General features: G+C 41.6%; 1 protein-coding gene across 1 annotated transcript in view; it reads right to left on the reverse strand.

The window, feature by feature from the left end:
- Nucleotides 1-598: 598 nt before the first annotated feature.
- The window catches only part of nrbf2b (nuclear receptor binding factor 2b), a 29,214-nt gene continuing 6,172 nt past the window's right edge, over nucleotides 599-23,640 (reverse strand). Inside the window, exons 2-4 of the mRNA XM_063071156.1 lie at nucleotides 19,445-19,529; nucleotides 12,164-12,204; nucleotides 599-1,831 (exon numbers count right to left, since the gene is read on the reverse strand). Of these exons, the coding sequence (XP_062927226.1) occupies nucleotides 1,097-1,831; nucleotides 12,164-12,204; nucleotides 19,445-19,529 (861 nt within the window). The 3' untranslated portion in view covers nucleotides 599-1,096. The remainder of the gene's footprint in view (nucleotides 1,832-12,163; nucleotides 12,205-19,444; nucleotides 19,530-23,640) is intronic.

The raw sequence follows: 23,640 nt of genomic DNA on the forward strand, positions 1-23,640 counted from the left end.
TGCAGGCAAATACCTTTATGTCCCCCATATTCAGTAGGAAGACTAAAATAGCTCCTAAGTACAAGCAGAAAGGATATCCTGTGCCACATTATTTTTGTTATAAACCTGTGGACTTACTTTTATCAGAGGTTGAAGTCTCCATTCTGATAAACCAAAATTTAAAACTTGCTAAATTTAAATTACATTGGAATTAGCTGTAAACAAGCACTACATTCTTAAAGCATGGCACTATAGTCGCTACATTGGTTATTTTAATGACAGGTCATACGTGATGCACTGATAGGAATAATTTTGTTTTTAAAGCATCTGTGAGGTTCTGGTGAAGCAACATTTATGATGAATTATTTTAAAGCCACTCAGGATCATGTCAACAGTAACAGAATAAAATGGCCATCCAGAGGAAAGCAGGTCACAGCATCAGAAGTCTCCTCTTCAAACAAGGTCATATAATCTTTCAGATCTGGTCCAGTAGCGCCCCTCTCTTTCCGCATCGACGTGATGAGGCTAGATCCTCCAACCAGCTGTCTCAAAGGGGAAAAGTACAACCAAACATGTGACAATAGTGCTTTAAAAAAATGGTAATTTCTATAAAATCAAATTGCAAGGATAGTATTTTTATTTAATTATCTGATCTGCAAATCAAATACTGATACTATTTTATTCATTCATGCAGCAACAAAAAAGTTACAGTTTGTCTTTAGACAATTTATATCACACAGAGTAATTTGTTTAGATTGAAAGACTACAATAAAAAAGGTATACAATGATGCACCCCAATTATTGTAATGTAAACTGATCATTGAGAAGTTGTTGATTTGGTTCCCTCATTATACAGTAGAAATACGTGTAACGTTCCTGATTGGCTTTGAAATACACATCACATTAAGAGCTCACTGAGTGGCACAGGTTGATTCATGAAACTGAGTACCCAGCTGTAAACAGTGCCCCAGTCCATCTGCATGAGAAAGTCATAAAGATCATACATCTGATCATCTGGCACTCATGTTGTACACACAACAGGAACATTGACTGCTATTCTGAGGCACTGTACCTTTAATTTGTTAACAATTTGTTTTTTTTTTTGCAAGTATACTCCCTATAGTTTGTCTTTTGAGGTTTCCTTTTGGTTGTCCAATAGTTCTTTCAGGTTACACACAACCTCCTCAGGAAGTTCTAAAAGGGGGAGATCAACCAGTGAAATGTCCTGAGCTGGCATTTCCAAAGGAGGAAGGTTGGGTATTGGAATGTCTTTTGCTTTCCCAGCATTGGTGGCATCAGTGGACGGTTGACTCAAGCACCATAACTCTGACTGTACAAAGTCAGAGTCCACTTCCAATTCCTTCTCCAATGGGGACTTCCTGAGCCTCGCAATCTCCGTCTTCAGCTGCTTATTCTCCTTCTTTAACCTCTCGTTCTCAGCCAGAAGAAGGTCAACAAGTCTCTTCAACTCAGAGATTTTCACCTCTTGCTCCTCAATCCTTGTTTTGTCATCTTTAGGAGTTTTGCTCACTGCACAGGTTTTTGAAGCAACATGCTTTTTTTCTAACAGAAACAGAAGAGTGTCTGGTTCCCGATCGCAGGAATTCTGAATCCGTCGCAGATATTCCTCTTTGTTAAGGCTACCTATTTCTACACTTGCAGAAAGTGTCTTCAGCCCATCAGATTCAGAGGAGAGTCTTGTAGATGACTGCAGATCGGCCTCCCTGTCTGTTGCTGCTGGGTGTAACTGAGCCCTCAGCTTTTCTTCCCTCTTAGCTCTCTTCCACCTCTCGTGAATTAAAAGCTGATGTTTGATATGACTGTCTCTCTGTAGTTCCAATGACAATAAAGCCTGAATATTGAGAAAATAATAATTTATTAACACAGGAATAAAAGTCTTCACAAAACATAGAACATTACAGCACAGATGTTGTGTTGAGCTATTCAACTACTCTAAGATCAATCTAACCCTTCTCTCCTACTGAGCCCTCTATTTTTCTATCACCATGTGCCTATTCTAGAGTTTATTAAATGTCCCTAATGTAGCTGCCTCTACCACCATCCCTGGCAGTGCAGCCCATACACCCAACACTGTGTAAAAATCTTTTCTGACACCTCCTCTATACTTTCCTTAGAATTAGGCTCCCTGGTATTAGCCATTTCTACCCTGGACAAAGGTTCCGGCTAATCACTTGATTATGCCTCTGATCACTTCGTGCACCTCCACTAAGTCACCTCTCGTCCTCCGTCACCCCAGAGAGAAAAGCCCTAGCTCACTCAACTTATCCGCAGAAGATGTGTTCTTTAATCCAGGTAGCGTCCTGGTAAAGCTCCTCTGTACCCTCTCTAAAGCTTTAACATCTTTCCTACAATGATGCGACCAGAAAAGTAAAGTAATATTTCATTGACGAAATTGAAGAAGATAGCAGTGACTCTGTACACGGTTGTCAGGATTGCTGTTGCTCAGTCACTTGCTCAAGTTGGGTGAATTCCATGCTCCCTGGTGGTAGATCATACAGAATTAAGGAATGAAAGGGAAACAACATTTGTACATTTGCCAAATTGTCCGAGAGCTGATCACTGCTCAGTGATTATACTGTAGCAGAAAGCACAATCTGCTTCAAGATGTTATCAATTTCACATAACCTCCCAGGATTTCCCAGAGTCAACCCTATGAACCCTCAACAGTACTGTGAGACCAGAGGCCTTGTCCGATCTGGCCCTGGCTACATGCTACACTTTCACCGAGATTAACCTTTCCATCTATGTTCCAACCCCAACTGAGTGCTGATGAAATTTTGATGTATGAAACCAAAGAGCTCTCCATCCATTCTGCTTCACTCTACCGTCCATTACCACAGAGAGGATGGTGTGGGTTCATTAATTTGTATAATCATGTAAATGCAAGCTGTAATGCGTGAATATTTGATATTATCCGATGCCTTCGCTTGGAAAAAAAAATCAGCTACTACCTCCTTGGTGACATGCAAGGAATTTTTATTCATGGAGCCCTTTGTCATGTTAATGTTAACGCAGATGCACGTCAGTAAGTATTTACAAAGTGCTAGAAAGTTGTGAACCAAGCTTTCTTGGCCACACATGATGAAACCCAAGCTCTGGTCCTGTATCAAACAGACATACTTAGAGCATAGAAATAGGCCCTTCAGCCCACCACACCCATACTAACATACTAACCATTCTGTCCTAATCCCATTTGCCAGCACTTGGTTTACAGACTTTATGAATCGGCAATTCAAGAGCTACGCAACTGTACCATGGGTGGTACTGAGCTGCCCAGGTTGGGACCTGGCCTGATTCGAACTCAGGACCATCTGCCTTGTACTCCAGTGCTGATGCCACTACACCACCAGCAGGCATAGACTTTATGCATTGGCAATTCAAGAGCTATGCACCCGTACTATAGTATGACACAGTGGGGTAGCTGTTAATGCCAGTGACCACCAATTGGGACTCAATTCTTGCAACTGGGAGGAGTTTGCACGTTAGGATTAGTAAGTTCTGGGCATGCGATGTTGGTGCCAGAAGGGTGGCGACATTTTTAAGCTGCACCCAGCACCTCCTCCACCTGGGTTGGACATTGACGCAAACAATGCATTTTGCTGTATGCTTCGATGTTTCAATGTACATATAAAAAAGTAAAGCTAATCTCTTATCTCTTTAATTTCTGCTCACCTAAATTCCCAGACACACATTGAATACTATAGGTATCTGCCTGCACCCCGGGCAAGGTGTTCCACATTCCATCCAGCCATCGCCACAGGGTGGGGAAAAAGTCCTTCACAACTCACCTCTAAACCTCTTAACTAATCTTATGTTTCAGAATGCTCTGGTGTGGGGGGGAAGTTTCTTTCTGTCTGTCCCAGCTATTGCTCTCATCAAATTGTGGGCTTCTACCCTGTCTCGTCTATTCAAAGGAAAACAGATCCACCCTATCCAATCTCACACCACAACTGCAACGCTTCATCACAGGCGTGAATCTCCATTGCACCGCGGACTACAATTAAATCCTTCCTATGAAGAACTGTACACCCTTTCCAATCTAAAATTGAAATTGAAGTGGTCTTCCCTTTGAAATTTAGAATGAAGAATTGAGTCTCTCTCAGAAAACAGAACAAGAGATTTGATCTGGAAAATTTGGGAAACCAGACATATTTTTCAATGAGGTACATCCATAAATAAGTGCTCTAACATAGAAACCATTGTTACACAACCTCCACTTTCATAATTCGTTAAGAAATCACATCTAGATGCCTTGCAGGAGCATTAGTGGGACGAGGGGTGGGTGGGTGGGCAGGTCAGCTGTAAGATGGGAATTGTAGTCCTGCCACTGTCCGTAAACAGTCCGTATGTTCTCCCCGTGACCGCATGGGTTTCCCTCAGGTGCACCGGTTTCATCTCACATTCCAAATACGTACGGTCAGGGTCGGTGAACGGCGGGCATGGTATGTTAGCGTTGCAAGAGTGGCTGCCTGCAATCCGCGGTGACTTGATTTGATGCAAACAATGCATTTCGCAGAGTACGTTTTGATATTTCAATGTACATTTGACAAATAAGGCTAATCTAATCTTTAAAAAGCATGATACTAAATCACAAAAGGAGATGTTAGGGAAGGTGACAAAAAGGCAAGGTTAAAAAGGAAGCTTTATGCAAAATCCTACAATGAGGGAAGAGGTTAATGAGGGAATTCCAGAGACCCAGGAGACGGCAGAGGCTGGAGCCTGCAAGGACAAAAACTGCTGGAGGAACTCAGTGGGTCAGGCAGCACCTGTGGACAGTTGATGTTTCAGGTCAAGACCCTTAATCTGGAGATAGTCAACATAAAAAGGAGAGTGGAAAGGTTCGGGCAAGAGCTAGCAGGTGATAGGTGGATCCTGTTGTGGATGGGGTGATAAGCAGAAGGAGAAGGGAACAGTGGCAATACCAAGAGACTGGGAGGCTGCAGATGATGGAATCTAATTGGGAAGGAAGGTGGAACACAGAATGAATTAAGGGAGGTGGGAACAATGGGGGTAGGGGGGGGAGATGAGCCAAAGGAAGAGCAAGGTACCTGAAATTGGAGAATCTGGAATTTGGGGCTAGTAAGCTCAAGGACATTTAACATGCTATGATTAGTGCAGACCTCGGAAGGTTGTTTTACTAAGCACTGTTGGTATGCTATGTAGGCACCAGAGTGTGTGGTCACACTGGCGAGCTGCTCCCAGCACACGCTCAGGTGCGTTGGTTGTTAACATAAATGATATATTTCACTGTATATTTCGATATACATGTGATAAATCAACTTGAATCTTGGTTAAAGCCATGTAGAAGAATACGAGATTGTAAATGGAAAAATCATGGAAGAATTTAAAAATACAGATGAGAATTTAAACAACCTGTTACCAAACCAGAAGCTGGCTGAACCTGAGTTCTATTGCTGATCTGTATAGCTCAACAAGCAGAGCAGTGTTATAGAGTCGAGAGATACAGACTGTTCAACGCACTGATTAGCCAACCATCAATCACCCATCTGCACTAATCCTACATTCTCCTATATTGCATATTTTATTCTCCTCACAATCCCATCAATTCCCCTATTCTACCAGTCACCTACACACACACACACAGGCCCTTTGGCTCATCTAGTCTGTGCTGAAGGGCTGGGACAAGTTGCAGCACCCAATTAACTATCAACCCCCATGTCGAGAGTGTGGCAGGAAACCTGAGAGATCATGCAAACTCCAGACTACATGAGCGATCAGGATTGAGTGTTGTGTGTACACAATTTACACATTAGCAGATAGCCAGGAGAGCTCCGGATAATTCCAAGACCATAGAGAGTAGGATGAATATATTGGAATAGTTAAGCATTAGATGTAACAAAGAGATGAATGGGAATTTCAGCACCAGAGTAAGGAGTGGTGGTTTACTGTGACTGGAATATAGCTTCCTGTAACAATCAAGAGATATCTAAAATGTCTTAAAAATTTATTAGTTTTAGCCTGTACGGTTAACGGCTCAGTGAAGAGGGCAGGAGAACGGAATAGTTAATCCACATGATTTCTGAAGTACTCAACAAGGTTAATTATTAATCTGGGTTTAGATTTCTACACATTGTATTTGGAAGAAACACCATGTTTATTGCATTTTTCTTGTGAAGACAATGTCCTCTGTAGCCAAAGGGAAGGTTTATTGTCAAAGGTTTATTATTAAAACTCAGCAACAATAACCACAGAGGTGTTAACAAGGCATCTTTGTATCATGGCTTTCTGAGGCAGAAGACTAGTTGCATTGTTAAACACTGACTTGTTTCACAATTGGTCAGGGGTTCAGAAAGGAAGAATTGCAAACCATTAAAAGCATGGAGAAAAAAGCAATACGGAGAAAAAATATGAAATATGAAGATTAGCTAGCTGATAATATAAAAAGAGGAAACCAAGCTTTTTTTTCCATAGATATATAGAGAGAAAAAGAGAGGTGAGATTGGATATTGGTCTGTTGGAAAATGAAGTTGACGTGGCAGTAGCGGTGAACAAAAAAATGGCAGACAAACTCAGTAAATATTTTTGCATCATTTTTCACTGTGGAAGACACAAGCAGTATGCCAAAAATTTGAGAGTGTCAGAGGGCAGAACTGAGTGTGGTTGCTATTACTAAGATGATGCTTGAGAAGCTGAAAGGTCTGAAGACAGATAAGTCACTTGGATCAGATGAAATACACCCCTAGGGTTCTGAAGGAGGCAGCTGAAAAGATTGTGAGGGCATTAGTAGTGATATTTCAAGAATCACTAGATTGTGGAGTGGTTTTAGAGGACCGGAAAATTGCAAATGTCACTACACTCTTTAAGAAGGGAGGGAGGCAGAAAACAGGAAATTATAGGCCAGTTTGCCTGAATTCAGGGGTTTGTAATGTGTTGGAATCAACTATTGACAATGTTTCAGGGTACTTGGTGGCAGAAGTCAGCAAGGTTTCTTTAAGCAGAAATCTTGCCCGACAAATCTGTTGGAATCCTTTGAGGAAATATCAGGCAGGATAGACAGAAGAGAGCCAACAAATTTTTAATTTAAATTTTCAGAAGGTCTTTGACAAGGTGCTGCACATGAGGCTGCTAAATAAGATAAGAGCCCAGGGTATTACAGGAAAGAAACATGTAGAAATCGTCTGATTGGTAAGAGGGAAAAAGTGGGAATAAAGGTGCCCTTTTCTGGTTGGCTGCCAGTGACTAGTAGGATTATATAGGGGCTGATGTTGAGAACAATTCTTTTCACATTATATTTCAATGATTTGGATGACAGAATTGATGGCTTTGTTGCCAAGTTTGTGGACAATATTAAGATAGGTGGAGGGGCCATTAGTGTTGAGGAAACAGGTGGTCTTCAGAAGACAACAGATAAGGAAAATGGGCAAAGAAATGTCAGATGGAATACGGTGCAGGGAAGTGTATGATCATGCACTTTGGTAGAAGGAATAAAGGCAAAGACTATATTCTAAACGGAGATCAAATTCAAAAATCAGAGGTGCAGAGAGACTTGGGAGTCCTCATGCACAACTCCCAAAAAGCTAACTTGCAGGTTGAAGTCAAAAGCAATATTAGCATTCGTTTAGAAGGGACTAGAATATAAAAGCAAGAATATAATGCTAATGTTTTATAATTACTTGGAGTATGCAGAAAGGCAGACAGATTAGGCAGTTTGGGGCCCTTTATCTAGGAAAGATTGTGCTGGCATTAATGAGGAGATTTTGATGAATCTGGGACTGTACTCACAGGAATTTAGAAGAATAAGGTGGGGAGGGGGGATCTCACTGAAACCTTTACAAATATTAGAAGTCCTAGATAGAGGGGAGTGGATTTTTCCTATAGTGGGGAAGTCTAGGACCAGAAAGCACAGCCTCAGAACTAAGAATGTCACTTCAGAACAAAGCTGAAGAAGAATCTCTTTACTCAGAGGGTGGGAGTTATAAAGAAGGCAAGACAGCATCTATACTTTATTAGGAGTTTGAAGAGATTTGGCACGTCGACAAATACACTCAAAAACTTCTATAGTTGTACCGTGGAGAGGATTCTGACAGGCTGCATCACTCTCTGGTATGGAGGGGCTACTGCACAGGACTGAAAGAAGCTGCAGAAGGTTGTAAATCTAGTCAGCTCCATCTTGGGCATTAGCCTGCAAAGTACCCAGGACATCTTTGAAGTGTCTGAGAAAGGCAGCATCTATTATTAAAGACCTCCAGCACCCAGGGCATGCCCCCTTTCTCACTGTTACCATCAAACAGAGGGTACAGAAGCCTGAAGGCACACACTCAGCGATTCAGGAACAGCTTCTTCCCCTCCGTCATCCGATTCCTAAATGGCCATTGAAGCTTTGGACACTACCTCACTTTTTAAAACAAATATACAGTATTTCTGTTTTTGCATGTTTTAAAAAATCTATTCAATATATGTAATTGATTTACTTGTTAATTTATTATGTTTTATTTTATTTATTATCATTTTTTATTCCTCTCTGCTAGATTATGTATTGCATTGAACTGCTGCTGCTAAGTTAACAAATTTCACGTGGCATGCCGGTGATAATTCTGAATCTGAGGAATTCGTTGCAACTGAAGAGGCCAAGTCATTAGACAGGGTAAAGTGGAGGTTGATAGGTTCTTGATTAGTAAGGGTATCAAAGGTTACAGGAAGAACACAGGAGGTCCAGTACTGATGCCACTACACCACTGGCTGCCATATTCCTGGGTTTATACAGGAGGAAAATTAGTAGGAATTATCAGATGGGGAGGTGTGGTATGGTGTAATTACAAAGTCCTGGGAAACAACTAAAGCAATTACCATACGGGAAGACACTGGAAAAAGGATAAAGAGTATCCAGAGAGTTCGAAGTATTTTCTTAGCAGGGGTACAAGACACCCACCTCTGCAAAACATTTCGATTAAAATGTGTCTACATAAGCACTTTACAGATGTGTTGAACAGTGGACAGTAAAAAATAAAGGAGTCTGCACCCAGGTTGAGGAGGGATCTTTAAAAATCAGCACTTCACGGTCGTTTGTTTTTTGGAGCTTGAGTACTGGCCAAATTGAATTTTGGGATTCATTAGCTAGATCAAACAAAAATAAGACAGGGCCAAGTGGAGCAGTCATTGTTGGAGTGGGACAGTGTGAGAGTGGGGAGACTTTTGGCTTTGCTCAACAGGCTTGGTCAATAACAGACAAGGGTTATATACAGATAAGTATCTGGTAAGCTTTTTCTTGCTCAATCTTCATCTGTTAATGTATAGTTAGGGCAATAAGAATGGCTCCAAGGGCAGTGTTTTGTTGTGTGTGTGGGATGTGGGAATCCTGGGAGACCTCTAGCGCCCTGGATAACCATACCTGCACCAGATGCACCAAGCTGCAGCTTCTCAGAGAACGTGTTAAAGATCTGGAGCTGCAACTAGATGACCTTCAGCTCATAAGAGAACCAGGGGAGATGATAGATAGGAAATACAGGGAGAAAGTCACCCCTAATTGCAGGAGACAGGTGAATGGGTGACTGTTAGGAGAGGGAAGGGAAATAGACAGACGGTACAGAGTACCCATGTGGCCGCTCCCCTCAATAACCAGCATACCGTTTTGGATACTGTTGGGGTGAGGGGAAGAGAGCAGGTTGGATCAACCTACCAGGGAAGAGCTGTAGTGACTGGATCTCTAGCATTGTGACTCAGAGGGGAAGGGGGCAGAGAAGGAATGCAGTGGTGATAGGTGATTCCATAGCTAGAAAAGTAAATTGGAGTCTTTGTAGATGCGATAGACACACTCAGATGATATGTTGCTTCCCAGGTGCCACAGCCAGGGATGTTTCCGATCATGTTCATGACATTATGGGGGTGGGGGGGGTGGGAGTGAGCAGCCAGATGTCTTGGTATATATTGCTACCAATGACATCAGAAGGAAAAGAGAGGAGGTCCTAAAGAGAAAATTTAGAGAGCTAAGTAGAAAGCTGAAAAGCAGGACCTCCAGGATTGCAGACGTCCCACTTCTCGCAGAAGTTCCAGGAGTCTCCCGCATATTGATAGCGGCTCCCTGACGCCCACAAATTGTGTGGTGTGTGTCAGACAGAGAGAGACAGACAGAGAGAGACAGACAGACAGACAGACACACACACACACACACACAGCGAGACAGACAGAGACTCACACACAGCAAGACAGACAGAGAGATTCTGATTGGTCTCTCTTTGTGCTAAGTAGACCTATCAGTTTTTTCTGTGGGCGGGCTTTACAGTTGGCCTCTCTCTCTCTTTCATTGTCCATCAGTTCAGTTTAGTGTCCTGCAGCACCATGGCAGAGAGTTCCAAAAAAAGAAAATATTAAACGTACTTCACCCCAGACTAAAGTGTACCCCTGCCTAATAGGGGTCAAAAATAGTAACAGTGTTGCTCACTGCACTGTTTGCAACAGTGACTTTTCTATTGCCCATGGTGGGCTAAATGACTGTAAAAGACATGTTGAGGTGAGTTTAACAAGTGTCATTCATTTATTAGCATAGCTAACATTATTTAAACTAGCTGGCTAGCTGCTAAGGAACTACTCTACTGATGTCCTACGTGACGAGGCCAAACTCCTTGTAGACTTGCTTAAAGTTGTAATAGAATCAAAAAACTACTCCATGATAATACAGTATATTGGAGAAGTTCCCAATGAGAGACCAAATCTTGAAAAATCTGTCAGTGGTCAATACAGAGAGCCAAGATGAGGTGAATCCAGAGCAGATTTTGACTTTGGCAGAGAGATTTCCAAATATGATCAAGGCAGATGCAAGAGAACAACTCCACTTGGAAGTCCTGGATTATGTCTCAACTAACCTTGAAGGACTGGTGCCAAACTACAAAAGTTTGCCAGTTGATGAGTTCTGGGGGAAGCTGTCCAAAGTAAAATCTGTGAGCACAGGGCAGTTGAGATTCAAAGAGCTCTGCCAGTTGAAGAAGCTGCTTTTGGGGGCTATTTCATTGAAACTTATCGAATGTTGAAAGGTCTAGATAGAGTAGATGTAAAGAGGATGCTTCCTTGGGTTGGGAGGCGGGGGGGGGGAGTGGGGGAGTCTAGGACCAGAGGGCACACCCTCAAAATAGAGGGTGGTGAATCTGTGGAATGCATTGCCACACGTGGCTGTGGAGGCCAGGTCATTGCGTGCATTTAAGGTGGAAGGTGATAGTCCCTGATTAGTCAGGGCGTGAAAGGTTATGGGGAGAAGGCAGAAGGGTTGAGAGGGAAATGGATCAACCATGATGAAATGGCAGAGCAGACTCAATAGGCTGAGTGGCCTACTTCTGCTTCTGAGTCTAATGGTCTTGTGATCTTTTACCTAAACGTGTCATGTGATGGAGAGCAGGGAGGAAAGTTGTACACTGCAGGAATATTTAAAGAAATAATCATTTGATGAAGGGAATCTATCTTGACATGGCATGAGGTTCGTACTGGGGAAGTGCAGACAGAGAAAGTTAATAAAACATGTAAAAGCAAGTTAGAAGACTTCAAGGAGGACAAGGGAGATTTAGCAGTCAACGTTCATAGATTTCTGAAAGGAGAACAATTTAATAAAGTGGTTGTGAAAGTATACAGTGAAACTTGAGTTTGTTGGCTGAGGTAACTGAACAAAATGTCAGTTATGGCACAGTCACATACAGTTTTAGTCACCAGACCAGAGGAAGGTTTGGCATAGTATTAGAACAGATGCAAAGGAAATATAACATTTTAGTTATAGGAACAGACTCAGATTTAATTGTTGCATACAATATTATAAAACACATAGATAAGGTGAATAGGAAGGATCTATTTCCCTTGGCAGTGTCAATAACTAGATAATTTAAACTTTCTTTTATTAGTAAAGGGAGACAGGAGGAAGACGAGAGATGGTCTGATTGGAATAGTGCTGAAGAGGTTTTCAGGATACACACTTGAGGAGCCTTAACCTGCAAGACAATGAACCTAGAAAAGCAAAATAGAAATGCCTCAAATAGCTCCTTTTTTGGCTGGTATGTACATTAAAGGTCAAATGTACTTTCCTGTGCTGTAAATTTCTACGGTTCTTTCATACTGGATCAGGAGAGGGTAGAGAATGCCAAGCAAGAAGCATTTACTTTCCTGATTCAAAGTGATGTTATATAAAGTACTTGTGAATTAATCACATTTCTCACTCAATGCATACCTGTTCTGAACGTGTTAGCTTCATGGCTTCTTCAAGATGTTCTGCATAGAAAGGAGAAAAAAAAGCATTGTTAGTGGATGATGCACGATGTGGTGTAAACAAGTAACAAATAGACCACGTTTAGAACAGCATAGAAGCAGGGCCTTCGGGCCATCTAGTCCATACCAAACCATTTAAATTGCCTATTCCAATTGACCTGCATCAAGACCATAGCTGTCCATACCCTTACCATCCATATACCTATCCAAACTTCTCTTAAAAGTTGAAATCGAGCTTGCATACACCATTTGCACTGGCAGCTCCTTACACTCTCACCATCCTCGAGTGAAGAAGTTTCTCCTCACATTTCCCTTAAACATTTTACCTTTCACCCTTACTTCATGACCCCCGGTTGTATGCCCACACAACATCAGTAGAAAATGCCTGCTTGCATTTACCCTATCTATACCCCTCCTAATACCCTTCATAAACGGACAGGACAAATATTACAAAAGATCAGGGCTTTATAGACAACAGTAAAATCACTTAATGCACAACCTATTCCATTCCACAAGAACTGTCCCACTCACTGAACAGTGGATATCACAGAAATGTAGTCACCAAGTAAACAACTAAACGAGAGGTAGAACTATAGCATCCAGGTGCACTACTTCCATGTTATCCAGGAAACAAACCATGTTTGCATATTTAAATATCAACACAAAGGAAGTTGTGTAGCCTCATACAGACATACACAGCTCTACATCTTTATCTAAATGATGAGGTTAAACGTTAACTGGATTCATTAAAATAAATACCGAAATTACACGCCTTGTCTCTAAAATGTTGGACAAAACTTGGATTATGGAAGCTTCAGAACAAGTTACAATTTAAAATGTTAACATTAAAAAGTTCACATAGGTAATCCAAATCCAATAGTCCACTTTCCAGCTTCAATTCATCTTAATATGATCGACATCATGGGGTGAAGTTGAAAGTTGGAGGCCCAAAATCTGGGAGTCAGAGAATCCAGGGACAAGGACTGGAGGCAGTCTGTACTGGGGTTGGAAGTCTGTTTGGAGTGTGAGTGTGAGCAGGGGAGCGGGAGTGGTGTATTTTGTTGTGGGTTATCTTGGTTTTTTTTTGCTGCCTCTGTTGTTCTGTGAAACACTGTGGCCATGCTACTGTATGTTGGCATGTATGTGCCAGACTGTGTGGTGATACTTGTGGGCTGCCCCCCAGCACATCTTTGGGTATGCTGGTTGTTAACGTATTTCACTGTATGTTTTGATGTACATGTAATAAATCTGAAGCTTATATAACAATGGACAGTCGGCATTCATGTTTAATTATTGCCACTTTTAGGAGAGCTATTTCAACTTGCATTGCAATTTTGAAAAATATTGAAAAAACATTGATCATGCAATACGCTGGAGGAACTCAGCAGGTCGGGCAGCATCAGTGGAAACGATGAGTTGATGTTTCAGGCTGGAACCCTTCATCAGGACTGAAGAGGGAAGGGGCAGAGGCCCTATAAAGAAGGTGAGGGGAGGGTGGGAAGGAGAAGGCTGGTAGGTTCCAGGTGAAAAACCAGTAAGGGGAAAGATAAAGGCATGGGGGAAGGGAGGCAGGGAGGTGATAGACAGGAAAGGTGAAAAAGGAACAGGGGAAAACACAATGGGTAGTAGGAGGAGGCAGAACCATGAGGGAGGTGATAGGCAACTGGAGGAGGGGGCAGAGTGAAATAGGAATAGAGGAAGGGAGGGGGAGGGAATTACCAGAAATTGGAGAACGCTATGTTCATACCAAGGGGCTGGAGACTACCTAGACGGTATATGAGGTATTGCTCCTCCAACCTGACTTTAGCCTCATAATGGCAATAGAGGAGGCCATGTATGGACATATCTGAATGGGAATGGGAATGGGAATTAAGAGTTGAAGTGGGTGGCTACCGGGAGATCCTGTCTGTTGTGGCGGATGGAGCAGAGGTGCTCGACGAAGCGGTCCCCCAATCTGCATCGGGTTTCACCGATGTAGAGGAGGCCACACCGGGAGCACTGGATGCAATAGATGACCCCAACAGACTCACAAGTGAAGTGTTGCCTCACCTGGAAGGACTGTTTGGGGCCCTGAATGGTGGCAAGAGAGGAGGTGTAGCGACAGGTGTAGCACTTAGGCTTACAGGGATAAGTGCCGGGTGGGAAATCCGTGGGGAGGGACGTGTGGATAAGGGAGTCGCGGAGGGACCAATCCCTGTGGAAAGTGGAGAGGGGTGGAGAGGGAAAGATGTGCTTAGTGGTGGGGTCCTGTTTAAGGTGGCGGAAGTTGCGGAGGATAATGTGCTGGATCTGGAGGCTGGTGGGGTGGTAGGTGAGGACAAGGGGGACTCTGTCCCTATTGTGCTGGCGGGAGGATGGGGTGAGGGGCGAAGTGCGGGAAATGGAGGAGATGCGGGTGAGGGCATCATTGATGACGGTAGAAGGGAAACCACGATCCTTAAAGAAAGAGGACATTTGAGATGTCCTGGAATGGAAAGCCTCATCCTGGGAGCAGATGTGGCAGAGATGGAGGAACTGGGAATAGGGAATGGCATTTTTGCATGTGGCGGGGTGGGATGAGGTATAGTTGAGGTAGTTATGAGAGTCAGTGGGCTTGTAGAAGATGTCAGTGGATAGTCTGTCTCCAGAGATGGAGACCGAGAGAGAGGAGAGAAGTGTCCAAGATAGACCAAGTGAATTTGAGGGCTGGGTGGAAGTTAGAAGTAAAGTCGATGAAATTGACGAGCTCAGCATGGGTGCAGGAAGCAGCACCAATGTAGTCATCAATGTACCGAAGGAAAAGTTGGGGAGCAGCAGGTTTGGAGCACAGACTGTTCCACATAACCAACGAAGAGGCAGGCATAGCTGGGGCCCATGCGAGTTCCCATAGCTACACCCTTAGTCTGAAGAAAGTGGGAAGAGCCAAAAGAGAAGTTATTAAGTGTGAGAATCAGTTCCGCCAACCGGAGGAGGGTAGTGGTGGTGGGGAACTGGTGAGGTATGTTATCCGGAAAGTAGCAGAGGGCTTTGAGGCCTTCTTCATGGGGAGTGGAGGTGTGTAAGGATTGGACATCCATAGTGAAAATGAAGCGGTCGGGACCAAGGAACTGCAAGTTATTGAAGAGGTGGAGGGCATGGGATGTATCCCGGATGTAGATGTGGAGGGACTGAACTATGGGTGACAAAATGGAGTCCAGGTAAGCAGATACAAGTTCGGTGGGACAGAAGCAGTCCTCTACAGTCCTGACGAAGGGTTCCAGCCCGAAACATTGACTCATCGTTTCCACGGATGCTGCCCGACCTGCTGAGTTCCTCCAGCGTGTTGTGAGTGTTGCTTTGATCCCAGCATCTGCACATTATTTTGTGCTATTGATCAAGCAATAACCCCACTTGTTTGGAAGGATGAGACAGGGCAAATGACCAAAGCTACACTAGGCTAGGTAGGAAGATGCTAGTTTGGATCTGTTACTTGCTTGGACTATATGCATGAATACTAATGACTACAGTAATGGAAGCACTTTTTGCTTGATGTCTAACATCCAAGATGAAGCATCAAAACTTAAAGGAGTCACCTGATAATCTGAAAAGTTTTATACCCTTAAACCACAACTCTGGTTATCTACTTATCTGCTTATCCTCCATATTTCACTTGTTTCTGTCCGGATCTTCAAAGCCCATCCATATCACCCCTATACCCCCACCCCCAATCCCAGTGAGGAATTTTAGAACCCAACATGATTCTAAATTAATTTAAAATAAATTTTAAAGTACCGCACATTATGCACAGTAGCAGCAATTTGTATGGTCTACAGGAAGCTTTGCTGCAACTCTGGCAGCACCTACCACCTCTACCAGTTAGAAGTACATGGACAGCAAAAGCATGAACACCACCACCTCCACCTGGAAGTTGCCCTCCACACCACACACTTGGAAATATGTCACACTGGTTCAAAATTCTGGCACTCTCTCCCTAACACTACAGTGGATATACCCACACATCAAGAACAAACAGTTAAAGGCAGCAGCTTCAAGGATAATTAGGAATAGTCAATTAAATCCCAGCTCAGTCCATAAAGTCCTCATCTCTTGATTGAATAAGAATTGTTCATAAGTTGCTGTAAATGGTTGATAGCTTCATCCTGTTATAGTGATCCTTTGAACATGTACCAATATAGCATGAGAACAGGCTCTTCGGCCCACGATACCTGTACCAACCAGGATGCCAAATTAAGTCTGCATGCACATAGTCTAAATCTCTGCCTGTTCATGTGCCTGTCTAATGCCTTGTGAATGTTTCTGTTGTATCTACTTCCACAATCTCTCCAGGCTGCGCAGAAATCTCCACTAAGTGTTCCCTCTCAACTTTACCTGTACAATTAGCCAAAATTTCTATTCTAAATATAAATCCTATGATTAATCAATCATTACAAATCTGGTACCAGTTTTGTAAGTTTTTTTAATCTTAAAAAATTTAACCTTTTTAGTTTAATTTATCAAAACTATTTATTTAAACCTTCACTTAGTGATCCCATCTTTTCTCTTTGGAGGAATAAAGGAATTTTTTCCTTTATGGATTTGTTTCAAGGCCGATTGCTAGTAACTAAGTACTCTCTCTTATGTTCACACCTCTTGCAATATCTTCAGGTCAGACATTTCTTACAAGAATATTTACGTAATTTTCCATATATACAAGACTCTGACCTGTTAGACATTATTTTAAAAATGAACCCTTTAGTGGAAGGTTCCATTGGAAAAATTTATATTTTACTATTACAACAGGATAACTATCCTTTACTTAAGATTAAGCAAGATTGGGAAAGAGAGCTTAACATGACCTTGATAACAGAGGATTGGCTGCGAATTTTGAAGCTGGTTAACTCTTCTTTGATTTGTGCCAGCCAGTCATTCTCTAATTCAATTTAAAATTATACATTGTTATTATCTGACAAAGGAGAGATTGTCTAAAATATTTCCTAATGTAAATAGTCAGTGTGATATTTGCAAAACTGAGATAGCTACATTGACACATATGTTTTGGTCGTGTTCTGTATTGAAACAATTTTGGAAATCTATTTTTTCTACAATTTTTAAAGCTTTAAAAATCAATTTACAATCTAATAAATTGACAGTTTTGTGTGGTATAATTCCTCAATATTTTCATGGTATTTCCTTATCAGACCAATACGTAATTGCATTTGTCACATTACTGGCTAGAAGGGCTATTTTATTAAAATGGAAAGATGCCTCTGCTCCCACTTTGATACAATGGTTCTCTCAGGTGATGTTATGTCTTAGTTTGGAAAAAATTAGAAGTCGAACTTTTGATCCTAGATTTGACTTCGAGAAAAGGTGGGGTTCTTTTGTCCGTTACTATCATTTGATTTGAGTTAATAAAGATGGTCCTTTTCTGATGCTTGGGTAAATGGATTTGGTTGGCGGATTGATGTCTTTTTTTATGGAAGCTTGTAAGGCGTATAGCTCTGGGTTTGTGCTCCAAATGGGTTTTTCTCCCCCCCTTTTTTTGTTATTAGGGGTTTTTTGTTTTAGTTAGTAGGGGTTCTTTTTTCTTTCTTTCTTTTTTTCCCATAAAAAAAGCTTTAACACTTTGTTTTTTTTTAATTATTATTGATATACTGTTCAGTTTGGTTGATAGTTTAACTCTTATTCTACATATGGATATGTTGTCTTGACTATTTTGATGTATTTTTCTTTGTTGATTTTCAATAATAATTAATAAAAAAGATTTAAAAATGAAAAAGAAGTGTTCCCTTTCTCACCTTAAAGCAATGAGCTCTAGTATCTGATATTTCCACCCTGGAAGAAAGACTGACTATGTTAACCATACCTCTCATAATTTTATATATTTTCTCCAGAGAAAACAATCTAAATTTGTCCAATTTCTTATAGCCAAAACACTAATCCTAACATCCTGATGAATCTTTTCTGCATCCTCTCCAAAGCCTCCACATCCTTCCAATTATGCAGTGACCAGAACTACACATGCTAGCAGGCATAGTCTTGGCGGGCTAATCAGCCTCCTTCATATGGAAAAATGGAATATTCCAAATGTGGCATAATTAAAGTTTTACACAGGTGCAGCACGAATTGTCAGCTTTTAAATTCAGCGCTCCAACCAATGAAGGCAATTACACTGTACTCATTCTCCACCTTATCCACTTGTGTAGCCACTTTCAGTGAGCTATTGACTTGCACCCCACAATCCTTCTGTACATCAGTGCTCCTAAGGGTCCTGACATTTACTGTATAATTTCCTCTTACATTTGACTTCCCAAAATGCAATATCTCATACTTGTCTAGACAGAGCTCCAGCCGCCATTTCTATACACATATTTTCAACTGATCTACATCTTATCCTTTGCATTGAACTTTTTTTTCAGATTTAAGATCAAGGACAAAAGAACCAGAGGGGAAGCGAGGAAGATATTTTTATGCAGCGGGCTTACAATCCCTTAAGGAATACACTACCTTAAGGAAGGGTGTGAACATTTTTCAAAAAGTAATTTTCTGAATTTCAGGGTATTGAGGAGTAGGTAATCAGACTAATTGGATAAAACTCTCTAAGGATCTGCCACACGCACAATTTGGCATATGCACAATGAGCTCAATTTCCCCCTTCTGCGATGTATTACTTTACTACCTACAGTCATGACTGTACCATAACTACTCTGAAGGCTTCACACTTTCAAACACATAAATTTGAGTTCACCTTGAACTCCAAGATTTTTATCTCAATTAATGTTCATTCACACTCATGTTATCCCTGTCTTAATAGCATGGGCAGCCAACACTCAGTCTTTTCTGTAACCTCCTCCTCGTTTATAACACTTCATAAATTATTTATAACTCTATCTTCTCTGCTTGTACCCTTGTGATGTCCCTCCATAATTGCAATTGCTTATATTCCAAGCTTAGGAATTCCTCCTTAGTCATTTCTCTGTGAGTTGGTGTCAAACTCTGTCGAATTACACTCCCGTGAAACAACTTGGGACAGTTTACTACATTAGAGAATCTTCATCAGGACAGCTTGGTACTGATTTCATACTATTCCAAACTAGAAGACACTATAGCAAGGAGACTACACCAGGTATATAAAATAGTCAAACAGTGTCCAAGATAAATCACATTGTGTAATGTCTCCTAAATTATTTGAACCACAATAAGAACGGGCTTTCAGATGCAAAAATTTCCAAACATGCTTTACAGAAAAACTTTTTAGTTACATATGCTGGAAAGATTCACCAACCTGCAGCCTTCCCATGACAATCAATTGCTTCAGCATATTTTCCTGCTGCTAGCATACGCTCCGCCTTTCTGCTTTGCTGGTGAGCCTGAAAGAAACAATACTTCTGAGCAGGATACACTTGCACCATACGTCATTTCAAATCAAGACGACTCTTGCCCTGCAGCTGAACTCAGCAGTTTTATCATTTCTGCTGGCAAGGACTGTGAAGAGAGTGAATGCGTAAACTTTCTCGTGACATTACATCTCCTAACTTATTGATCCCTGAAGAATGACTTGGCAGCAAGTTCACAAAATAACATACAACACTTGAACACACTGCAACTCGTACAAAAGACAAAAACACAAACAACATGAAGACCTCAGTGGGGAATGTCCTATTTCCAGATATAGCAGATCATCACACTGAAGCTGCTGTTGTTGTACTACCTTCAAGTTACTGACTAAACTGCAATTATCTATTTCACACTATAATCAATGCTTCCTTAAAGACACGGATTTTATTCCTGAAATGTTCAAAATGCTGGCCTTTAAATTTCTCAATTAAAAGTACATCCCAATGCTCCCACATTACACCCCTTTACAGTTAACATTACAAATTAATCTGTATTTGGTTCTGGCCAGTACAGGTCACTCTGGCAGATCAATAGGTAATCCTCAGGTTAAGACTGAACAAGTCATAAATATAATTGCCCTTTGTTAATTAAAATAGTTTTAAGTTCTGAAATATCTCAGCCCTTTTAATCCCATCCTCATCTCATATCCATCCAAGGCCCTTTCTATTTAACTGCTGCCAGGTTTACAATCCACTGAAATACCTGGGGTCTCAGTTGCTCTCTTGGTAATTCACAAATGTAATCATCTCACATTTAATGATATGCACCAATTGTAGGCCTCAAACCAAGTTGCAATTATCTATTTCACAACTATAATAAATACTTACCTGAAGACACAGATTTTTTCCTGAAATTTTCAAATGCTGGACTTTATCATTTTCCCTCTCCAAACCAGTGTCATATCCAATTTCTCTTTAGTATCCTCATTAAAGCTTTTCTGACCAATCTTTAACTTACTATAAACCTTTCATGACTTGGGATCAGTTTTTTTTTAGTATGATCATGTATTTGAGATATTTCTGCTGCATTAATGGGACTATACAAAGGGAAGTTGCTGTTATCATTGAAGTTTCAATAAGCCCAGCATGCTTTAATGAAAAAATACATGCAGATCACCAATATGTCCGCCTCTGACAGCCAACAAAAATAAGTTTAAAATTGGAAAGTGCAAGTAGAAGTGGCTCTGTTCACCAATAATTCTGCACTTTAAGGATGGGCTCATAATTTTGGGATATTCAAGACTGAAATACGGGACAATTTAAGCAAAATTATAAACAAAAAACACCAAATGGCTCAGGGAGAATTTGGAAAATTAAATTAACATAAACTGCAACACACCATCATGTCAGAGCACATTACAATATACTTGGTTCTAAAACACACTGGTAGCTAAACTTTTGAAAGTCTGTCATTTATTAAAAAAATAGATACAACTAAGGTTTAATATTAGGTTTAGAACCATTATTAAGGTATTTTCTTTATCCTTTAACCTGTAAATGGGTGAGATAATTACAACATGGCGAGCCAGACCATGCTAGATAATTCAGGTGCACCACATGCCCAAAAAGAACAATAACTATTTGTGTTATCTGTAGCAAGGTTCCCCCCCCCCCCACCGATAGCTCAGAATGTAGACTCAGTGCAACATTTGGAACATCATGTTTACAACACACACAAAATGAGGAACTCAGTAGGTCAGGCAGCAACGATGGAAATGAATAAGCAGTCGATGTTTTGGGCCGAGACCCTTCATCGGAACTGGAAAGGAAGGAAGGAGACACCAGAATAAAAAGGTGGGGGAGGGGGAGGAAGACAAGCTAAAAGATGATAGGTGAAGCTAGGTGGGTGGAAAACGTAAAGGGCTGGATGGGAATGAACCTGATAGGAGAGGACAGTGCACAACAGCAGAAAGGGAAAGAGGTGACAGGCAGGTGAGGAGAAGAGGTAAGACGCCAGAATGGGGAATAGAAGAGGAGGGAAGGGGGAGGGAAAAAGGAGAAAAGAAAAAAAAAGAAAAATAAACACTGGTAAGCTGGGGAAATCAACATCAAGTTGGAGGCTACCTAGATGGAATAGGAGGTGTTGCTTCTCCAGCATGAAAGGGGTCTCTTGCAGCAGAAGAGGAGGCCATGGACTGACATGTTGGAACAGGAATGGGGATAGGAATTACAATGGTTGACCACTGGAAAGTTCCGCTTTTGGCAGATGGAGCAGAGCTGCTCGACAAAGCAGTCTTCCAATTTAGGTCAGAATTTAGCATTGGGAGCACTGAATACAATAGACAGCCCCAAAAGATTCACAGGTGAAGTGCTTGCGTCATGTTTACAATAACACAGCATGCCAGATTGTACTTTGCTGCATGCAAAATACAGGCATTAAACAATGGTTCACAAGAAAAGCTAGTGGAAATCTCATACAGATAAATTAATATATTAATTGCAGAACTTTACAGTGCTCTACAATAAAACTGAACATATGATGCAGTCACACTGTTATTGATTCTTAACTAATTGCTGAAAAGTTACTGCAGGATCACAATCCAGATCAATGTGATAAAAGTACATTTCCTTTACCATCTTGCTTTGTCAGTCAGGGGAGGGGAGAATGGTATATCCAACCAGCTGCTCCAAGGACAGTAGGTTTACTTCCTGCAACTGCACCTCACAAAATGCCTCAACTTCAGCTAGGTTACAGCATGGAGGTCACAAGGTCAGATAATTCCTCGTTTTGGAAGGAGCTGAGGAGGAAGGGAGAGGGATGTGCGTAATGGTCGAGGGGCAGTTTTACGGAAATGTGACTGAAAGTAATCCTTACACAATATGTAACAAACTAAAATGCAAGATTTTAGTCAAAAATATGGAGCATATTCTGCCTGGATGTTGGTGATGACAGGTGTTTCTTGGGGATCTGTTCTGGGACCCTATTTTTTGATTTTTATAAATGACTTGGATTACTTTAGGGTCCCCCTCCCCCTCGTATCCCATCTGTTACTTATTTTTATGCACACATTCTTTCTCTCACTCTCCTTTTTCTCCCTCTGTCCCTCTGAATATACCTCTTGCCCATCCTCTGGGTCCCCCCCCCCCACCGTCTTTCTTCCCAGACCTCCTGTCCCATGATCCTCTCGTATCCCCTTTTGCCTATCACCTGTCCAGCTCTCGGCTCTATCCCTCCCCCTCCTGTCTTCTCCTATTATTTTGGATCTCCCCTCCCCCCTCCAACTTTCAAATCCCTTACTCACTCTTCCTTCAGTTAGTCCTGATGAAGGGTCTCGGCCTGAAACGTCGACTGTACCTCTTCCTAGAGATGCTGCCTGGCCTGCTGCGTTCACCAGCAACTTTGATGTGTGTTGCTTGAATTTCCAGCATCTGCAGAATTCCTGTTGTTTGGATTACTTTTTACTGTTTACCTGCACTGTGTACTAACCGCATTTTGAATTATATTTATGAGCTTATTTGTTGTAATATTTTTCTTTACGTGCTGTGTGTGATACATGCTTTTGGGTGCACCAAGTCCAGAGGAACGTTGTTTCATTTGGTTGTATATGTGTATAGTCAGATGACATTCAATTAAACTCAAATTGAACAATAGACTTGAACTTGGATGAGGACGTGGAAGGGTGGGTTAGTAAGTTTGTAGACAATACGAATGCTGGCATTGTGGATAGTGTGGAGGGCTGTCAGAGTTTCTAACAGGATATTGACAGGATGCTGAGCTGGGTGGAGAAATGGCAGATGGAGTCCATCTGGAAAAGCGTGAAGTGATTCACTTTGGACAATCAAACTTGAAGGCAGGGTGCAAGGTTAATGGCAAGTTTCGAAGCAGTGTGGAGGCTACCTCAGTAAATATATTTAAGACAAGGTTGGATAGATTTTTGTGTCGTAGGAGAATTAAGGGTTATGAGGAAAAGGCAGGTAGGTGGAGATGAGTCCACAGCCAGATCAACCATAATCTTACTGAATGGCAGAGCAGGCTCGACAGGCCAGATGGCCGACTCCTGTTCCTATTTCTTATGTTCTTAAGGAGGAAAAAAGGGATCTTGGGGTCCAAGTCTATAGGTCCCCAAAATTTGCCTTGCAAGTT

Source organism: Mobula hypostoma, chromosome 19 (genome assembly GCF_963921235.1).
Source record: "Mobula hypostoma chromosome 19, sMobHyp1.1, whole genome shotgun sequence".
In the NCBI taxonomy this organism is placed as follows: domain Eukaryota; kingdom Metazoa; phylum Chordata; class Chondrichthyes; order Myliobatiformes; family Myliobatidae; genus Mobula; species Mobula hypostoma.